Below are 8,752 nucleotides of genomic sequence, written 5' to 3'. Positions count from 1 at the left end.
AGAGAGCCAGTTTTTCCAGCACCATTTGTTAAAGAGGCTATCTTTCTTCCAGTGAGTATGTTTGGCCCCTTTGTCAAAGATAAGGTGGCTGAGTGCATTCGTAGGGGCTTCAGCATCTTCTAATCTATTCCACTTATCCTCAGCTCTATTTTGTTTCCAGTACCATGCTGATTTTATCACTATATGTGGATATTCTGCATTGGTATTTTTGACCACGTCTAGAAAGTCAATCCACAATTCTTTATAAAGGAGTTTCATATATATATATTTGTATTTTAGGGAAGGGTCTACAGGGTGTTCATGGTCTCACTACTAGACTGGACTCGAAGTGATCCACCTATTTTTGTCTCCCAAGAGCAGAGATTACAGGTGCGCGCCACCACGCCCAGTCTCAATTGCCATCTCAGTGCCTCCCTGCGGGTGGGGCCAGCATGGCAGGCCCCTGCACCTGCTTGGTGGCGCTTTAATCCACTGAGCTATTTGGCCGGCCATGATAGCTAGTTTAAAATACTTGAAGAACTGCCATACGAACAATTCTGAGTTACTCAAGAAAGCAGTACTAGCTGGGCATGGTGGCAGAGCCTGTAATCCCAGCACTACAGCAAACTGAGGCAGGAGGATAACAAGTCAGAGCCCAGCCTGGACAACTTAGCAAGACCCTGTCTCAAAAAAAAAAAAAAAAAATCCTGTCTCAATATAAGAGTAAATAGGGGCTGGGAACAAACACAGCTCAGCACAAAGGTATAATTACCACCCAAAGAAAGAGGACAGGCAAGGGGAAGGCAGAAGAAGGGAGAAGAGAAGAGAGAAATACCAGGCATGATGATGTGCATCTGTGATCCCAGCTACTCAGGAGGCTGAAGCAGAGAATCATAAGTTCAAAGCCACAAACAAGTTAAGGGCTGGGAATGTAGTTCAGTGGTAGAACACTTGCCTAGCACAAATAAGCCTATGAGTAGAACAAGTCTCAAGGGGCAGCGGTAGACTAAAATCAATTGGTAAAGTCAGAAAAGGCAAATTTTCTCATTTACTATGAGGCAAATTTGAATGGGGATGCCCGAAGCTGAACTGGCCCACTGAACTTCTCCAGCTGTGCATGCTTTGCGGTGGAGCTGAATGATCTGCACCCAGAGCCTCTTTCTGAAGAGTCACAGGTGTGCTCACAGTGGAGGAGGGCAAAGGCAAGAACGGACAGGAGGCTCAGCCCCTAAGCTTTTGACCAACGAGCGCTCCTTTGACTTCATTCCTACTGCTAGGACTTGCCCTATTCCTTCGTGGCAGGTTACTTTCAGCCTTAATTGGTTCATAGCAAGCACTCAGACATTTGTGGATGAAAATGATAAAACTAAGTGAAATAAATCAGACAGAGAAGCTTGAAATGAGAAACCCACAGTATAAATCACCTACAGCACAAAATAAAAGGTAAATGATAGGAAACAGGGAGATTGGGCTCTGTAGAGACAGAAAGGGGATTGGGGATGGATGGGGCCGTAGGGAGCAGAGCAGGGGAGGGGGAGTGAAAGGGCCCACTGTGTGTAGGTACTAACTCCCTATAACGAAAGTATTTATTATGTTACAGACATCTATTGATAAAAAGATGAAAAAGAACACATGACAACTTTGTGTGCCTCACCCGCTGTCCTTTCCCATCTCACTGGCCAGACCCCACCCCACTCTGATTTTCTTCTTTCTGTGGCGTCCACTCTGATTTTCTTCTTTCTGTGGCGTCTCACCCTCTCCGCCTCTACCTGGGCATAAGAGTTGGAGGTCCCAGCCCCCCTCCTGCTCCGTCGCCTGCTTAGACACACTTCTCTGCGCCGGTGACCTCAAGCTGACGACTGCCACTTCTTTCCCTAGTGCTCACTTTCTCCCCGCTGAGCCATGCACCTGTACACTCGCTGCTCATTTGCTAGAGCATCGCAGCCATCTGAAAGGTGCATCAATGTCCGAACCGGCCTAAAACGTTAGGCTTCTCCCTCCTAGTGCCCGAGACCAGCATCTCTTCGGTACCTTGCAGTTGAATTTCTCTCTAGACACCTAAAAATTCAACCCAGTACCACAGTAGCTCTCAAGCCTTCTGACTTTAGAATCCTTTTAACATTTAAGAGCCTTTATGTATGTGGGTTAAACTGTAGGCACGGGAAGAATGCAACACCACTCCTTCCCTCTTTTAAGAGTCACAGTGGACATCCCTAGAACAAAAGATAGGTTAACAAAAAAAAGCACAACTACTCAATTTAATAAAAATTTTACACGACATAAAAGTCCTTCAAGAAATGGGCTACAGAGATAGCTCAGTGGTCTAAGCGCCTGCCTGACAAGTGCAAGGACCCAGGTTTGACCCCTGTTACTGCATGCCATCCTGGCCACCAAAACCAGGCAGGATGGTGCATGCCTGTAAGGCCAGCGCTGGGGAGACTGAGGCAGAAGGACACTATGAGTCCAAGCTGCGTAGCAAGACCCTTACCAAATAAATAAATACATAATTTTTTTAAAAAGTCCTTCAAAATGAAGATACATTCTCCAAAGAGTTAAATCACAGGACATCATAGGACAGTGACACATGCACACCCATATTTGAAGCAGAACAATTCATAATAGTTAAATCTTGGATGTGGCCTGATGTTGCTCGAATGATGCATGGATGAAGGAAACGTGGTATTTATGCACCGTGGAGCACAATTCAGCCATAAAGGATACATAGGAGGCATGTGTAGGAAAAGACATGAGACTGTAATGCCACGTGAAATAAATCACACATTAGGTTAAATATCAGATGATTTCTCTTACACGAGACTATAAATAAAGGAGAAAATAAAATATTATAGGAAACAAGGAAGGAGACCTCTTGCAGCTGGAAAGGGGACCTAGGATTAGAGGACAAAGAGATGACGAGGGGAGGAAAGTAAAAAAGATTAAGATGTGATACACGTACCCACTTCCCATGATGAAAGTACTGAGTTATGTGCCACAAACATGTACTACGACTGGTAATAAAAAACACAGAATAAAGATACAAAGACCCAGGGAAAACTATGCTTTTACACGGTTAGATACAATGAAGAATAAACAACAGCGCAAAAATGTGATTGGACAAATGGGCACCTCCCAGGATAGGATGGAGGCGGGAGATCCGACAAGGCCTGTCCTGATGCCTTCTGGCGTCTCTAAGTGGTATTCCTTCCAACCAAGTAAAGGGCAACACCTCTCTGGAGTGAGTCTCACGACCTACTGTCAGAAAAGGTCAGAGAATTTCCTTATAGCCAGCTCTTCCACAGAATGGTGGGGAAGTTACAGACATAGTGGAGGCTTTAGGCCTGGTTCTGAAGGTGAAAGGCTCTAATTTCCATGACTTGTCTTAGGAAAAGAGAACAGCAGTTCCATAGTCTCCCTTGAAGGATATAGGAGAACAGGACACAGGAGGCCAAAAGGTCAGAGGCTTTGTTTCTAATGCCCTTCCATTGTCCTTCAATCCCAAGTCTTCAGCATGATTTTGTTTTTGAGACAGGGTCTTGCCATGTAGTTCATGCTCTGACTTCACTGGGTAACCCAAGCTGTCCTCAAACTCCTGGCAATACTCCTGCCTCAGCCTCTTAAGTGTTACAATTAGAGGGGTACACCACCATGCCAGCTTTGGAGTATCATTTTCTGAGCCCCAACAACAATAACATATTAGGAATTAAAGCTCAAGAAAAAAATTAGGCCAGCCACAGTGGTACATGCCTTAATCCCAGCACTTGAGAACATAAGGCAGGAAGATCTGAGTTTGAAGCCAGCCTGGGTACACACACAAATACATTCATTCTGCCAAAAATGTATACATCAAAAAAAGAAAAATTTGTGTAAGTACTTTAACACTAAAGGTACTGAGATTACGACAAGTTGCCTTTGGCCTCTATAATTACAAAAGGGGCTCAAAGAGGTGGCCGTGAGCTTACAGACCTTGATTAGTACAGTACACTGCTGAAGTGTGTGTACATGTTTGGTGGACTTCCCGTGTGTGTGTTTGAGTATGTGTCGCTGTGTGTCTGTGTGTTGCTAAGGATCAAGCCCAAGGCCTTATGTATGGTAGATAAATGTTCTACCACTGAACTACACTTCAGTCCAAGCTCAGAAATCCACCACTACCCTCACTGGGGCTCAAACTCAGGTTCTACTCAGCTACACTCACAGTCCTTTTTTTTTATTTTGAGAAAGAGTCTTGCTAATTTGCCCTCAGCCTCCAGAGTGGCTAGGATGACAGGCAGGCACCATCACACCAGTTAAGTTCAGGAAAAAAAAATCTTAAAGGCCTGAAAATTTTAAAACATAATATATGACACATTCCATTCAGAGTGGACAACACCTCAGGCACATAACCTCTGGAAAACTCCGCTGTACATTTGTAAGAGGATGACTATCAGTTAGTATGATTACGAATTAATTTCAACCTCATAGATACCCTGAAAGGATCTTAGACTCCCCAGGGTCCCCATGTGACCCTTTAAGAACCACTGAAAGGCCACGTTCTGTCAGTTTACCTCTGCATGTCGCAAACCCTCTAGCTTCTCATCTCTTCATTACTGAAGGAGCCTAGGCTGGGCTCCTGTTTTCTTTCACCTGAACTACTACTACACTAGCCTAATATGGTTTCCCCAAGTCAGTGGCTGCGAGCTGGAGGCACATGAGCAGCAGCCGACTGTCACCACTGAAAGCGCTAAAGCTTTGTCATCACTGCCCTAGGTGTTCATTCTCATCCTCTCCAATCTGTTCTCTACTCCAGAACAGAGAAATCATTTTTAAAAATGCATGTCTAGACATGTAAGGCCATCCAGGGTCCCTCATGCAAAACCCTAAGGTGGCCTTAGTGCTTTCAACAGGGAATAGTGTCCCCGTCCCAGCCACCTAAGTCTTCAGCCACGCCCTAGCTTCTTCCCCGTTAGAAATCAAATCCCTAGCCCACGCCTGGCTCTGTACCACTTCTCTGCCCTCTTCCCAGGTCCCACAGCTCCTATATTCCAAGGATGCTTTCTAGGGTGATGGCTCTCTCTCCTTAATCAGCCAAAGGGAAACAAATCCACCGATTATCTACAGAAATGTGAAATTCACTTATACACATTGCACCTAGTAACACTTGCGGCCAGCACTTGCTTGGGCCAAGCCAGGGACTACCACACATCTCCCCATTCCGTCCTGGCAGCTGAGGAGCAGGCAGGGTGAGTCTGCCTCAGCACAGCTGAGTCTTTAGGGAGCAGCTCAGTGTGGTGCACGCCTACTCTTCATGGGAAATAGCAAAGGTGGCCTCCTGGCAACTGGAGGGTATCACTATTAGGGCAGCAGGTACAACCGTAAGGTTTGCTAAGGCCAGATCTCCCTCTTAATAAAAATCTCATAATGCAACAACTGGGCTTTCTTGCTAACAACTGAGGGGAAGGGCTCCAGAGTAATGCTGTGCACACATCTGACTCAGGCTCTTTTTCTGGGGCAGCTTGGCAGCTGTCCCACTAGTCAGCCAATCATATATACTATGTCAACACTCCATCCTTCTCAGATAACCTAAGACAACTCTCTGGAGTTTCACTAGCCAGCATCTTTCTAGAAGCATAAGGACTTCCCTGGTATCATGAGAGGTCTGAAGTCAAAATTCAAATTGAGACCTGACTCCTAAGTACCCAGTCTTCTGGGGAAAGAATGGTCAAAAATTAGTGGCTACTTTGCTGGAAGGCTTCACATAGACTTGTGAGGGGATGTCTGAAAGAAATGTAGTCACACAATTACATCCTAATACTGTAAAATCCTGGAAGTCTGTTATTCTAATCATTTTCCTACCCCTTCTCCCTGCCAAAACGAAAGTTTACTCAGCATAGAATGGTAGACAATATGTATTTGATGATGTTTTAATATATATTTGCTGGAATTTTCAAAATGTGAGCAGATAAAATTGATGAGGACAAGGAAGGGAGTAAAATACTCACTGACAGAGAGGTGCCTGCTTCTGGGCTCTGGGGGCTGGTAGGCGGCATTTACATCCCCCGTGGACTGGGAAGCCTTGATCCGCACCTGCCTGGATGCTCCAGGGAGGGGAGAGGAGCTGCTCTGTAAGAGGAGAGAAGAAAGGCTGAACTAGATCTTTAGAAGGCCTATGAGGCTCCCCAGCTGTTTCCTAGGACTCCCTCCACTTTCAGCCTCCTTCACTATTTATTTATTTATTTATTTGGTCTTTTTGAGACAAGGTCTTGCTATGCAGTTCAGGATGGCCCTGAGCTCACTTTGTAACCTACACTGGTCTAAAAGTTGCAAGAATCCTCCTGCCTCAGCCTTCCTTCACAATTTTAACATATGAGCTATCTGGCTTTTTCCAAACCTTATACCTCAATCTGTCTTGGCAAATCATTACTTGCTTGGTATAGTTTTAAAGTGTCACTGATAAATCAGCAGCAATACCTGGTGCCCCAGTTTAGTGGGTGATGACCCAGATATGAAGGAGTAACAGGTATTCCTGTAGCAATCCACCAGACAGAAGGGAGCTGTAAATATTCTCATCAAATTCTCCAGAGAGCACAGGAGAATAGCAGAAAATTATTGCAGCAGCAGTGTCTATCACCTACCATGAGGTCAAAATAATGAACAACAGCAAATTCTCTGCCCAGCAAAAAGTATGGTTGCTGAAGATGTACTTAAAATGTAGCTCAACAAAGTTGCTCCTTCCCCAACGATAACTGATATCTTTAAAAGCAAGGAAAGAAGATCTCAGTTGGCCCAACATATCAGGGCTCTTCCTGTATGTAAATCACGCCAGGACTGCCCTCAACTGGGAACAATTACCACAGGCACCGGCGTGGTGGAGGTCACAGAACAGGGTCAGCAGCCTTCCCGCACCCAGCCCACTTTGCACCAACCAGTCAAGCCATCAGGTGAGCACCAGAAAGAAATCAAAGGAGCAAAGGGGGGTGCACCAAGCAGGCTTACGCATGAGCACTAGAGGTGAGCAAGCGACGTCAGGATGGATGACACATAGGCAGAGCACTATAGAGAATGGAAATGGGCAGTCGGGATTTACCAACAGTCAGGGCAAAGTTTCTACTTGCTTCTCTCTAACCTCTACCTTCCATAAGATCACACAAAAAAAGTCCTCTCTAAACAATCTCTATATCCTGTCCTTCAGGAAAAAGGCTTTCCCGCTTCCTGGGGCAAATTCAGCTGCCAAACAACCTGCTCTAGTCTCCTATGCTAGACCTTATCGTATGCAGGGCTGTCTTGAGAAACTGTCTGCTGTAACGGGAAGTCAGAACCAAGGGGAAGTGAGTGTGCTTGCTGAATCCTCTGATGTGCAACAACTCTTTGCTGAGGGTCAGAAAGGAAAAAACAGCCAAAGCCACACACTGGGGAAGCAAGCTCGTGAGGGACAAGGGAGGGCCCCAGCCCTGCAGCCCTGCAGCCGTAACACTAATTTCCAAGTGTCCTAAAGACACTAGGTTGGATCCAGGGCCTCCCACACAGTGTGACTTCCCTGAGTTTTGGCAACATGAATTTGAGGAGGATTTTTTTTGCGGGGGGCGCTGGCTCAGGCTGCCTTAGGGCCAGGTCTGAGGATCGAACTGCAGTCCCCCATGCCTGACTGGGTTTGCCCAAGTAGGCGCTTAAACAATTGAGCTAACCCACAAACCCTCTGCAACATGAATTTGAAATGTACCAAAGAACATTCTCTCTAAAACCCTCAGTTTTAAAATAAAAAAGCTGGACTTGTGAAGCAGGTACAACGGCCAGCACAAGCTTAGATTTGTAAAAGAAAAGAGTGAGGTTATAGCAGCAGTTTGGAAAGCAGGTCAAGGAAATGAGTGAAGGTTTCAGAACAGGGCTTTTCACATTTTAAAGCATGTAACCAACTGCCCCAGAGTCTTGCTGAAGCACAGCCTTTGCTGTGGCTGTCTGGGTGGGGCGCAGAGCTCTGTCTCTAACAGAGGATGCTGGTGCTGCTGGTCCACAGGCCACACCGTGGGCAGTGAGCTCTGTGCTCCAGCTTCACGTACCAGTCTAACCCTCGACGCATAGTGACTACGCAGAGCTTTTGATGTCTCAGAATAACTACAACAGACTCTCTGTGAATGAACTCCAAGCACTGCTAATTTTTAAATCTCAAGGGATTACAATATTCAGCCATGCTTTGACTCAATATAAGGGGGTAATGAATAGCATGGTAAAAAACCCCTGAGTTTTTACAAGGATTCACAGAATTTTAAATAAGACTCAAAAGTAAGAAAGGGAGAAAGGGGGTAAATGAGATTATACCTAAAAATAACAGAAGACTGTCATGGAGTGAAAGGAGCCTACAAGTATAAAGTATGCAGCCAACAGAACATGATGACTTACACACATATGTTTATATAACGGCTAAAAGGTGGTAGATGCCCATTTTATGAAGACCTCAATAAGGACTCTGCAGCTAGCAGCACATGCTGGCTGACACAGACAATATGAAAATCACTGGAGAACTACATGCACAAAGATTAGCAGTGTAGCAGGGTGTGACAGTGCACAGGAGACTGAGGCAGGAGGCTCACTGTGAGTTCAAGGCCAGCCTGAACTAAATAGCAAACTGCGCTCTCCAGAAACAAAGATTAGCAGTGACCACAAGATGGGCCATCAGCAAAAGAACAAATTGCAGAAGCTGACTCAAATGATCTCATATTTGGTGCTAAGACACAAAATGAACAAACGGAGTGAACTACAGAGAAGGCAAAAAGGAAAGAGGTGTTGCTTCAGTTGGTACATG

At 45.5% G+C, this 8,752-nt stretch overlaps 1 protein-coding gene across 2 annotated transcripts in view; it reads right to left on the bottom strand.

Moving 5' to 3' along the window:
* Map3k3 (mitogen-activated protein kinase kinase kinase 3) overlaps positions 1-8,752 on the bottom strand; it is a 66,832-nt gene that overhangs the window by 21,108 nt on the left and 36,972 nt on the right. For both annotated transcript variants that reach the window (XM_023713976.1, XM_023713975.1), the window contains exon 6: positions 5,955-6,075. In XM_023713976.1, coding sequence (XP_023569744.1) covers positions 5,955-6,075 — 121 coding nt within the window. The remainder of the gene's footprint in view (positions 1-5,954; positions 6,076-8,752) is intronic.

This window comes from Octodon degus, unplaced genomic scaffold, assembly GCF_000260255.1.
Source record: "Octodon degus isolate 3935 unplaced genomic scaffold, OctDeg1.0 scaffold00033, whole genome shotgun sequence".
NCBI lineage: Eukaryota > Metazoa > Chordata > Mammalia > Rodentia > Octodontidae > Octodon > Octodon degus.
This window is presented reverse-complemented; position numbering and strand designations above follow the sequence as displayed.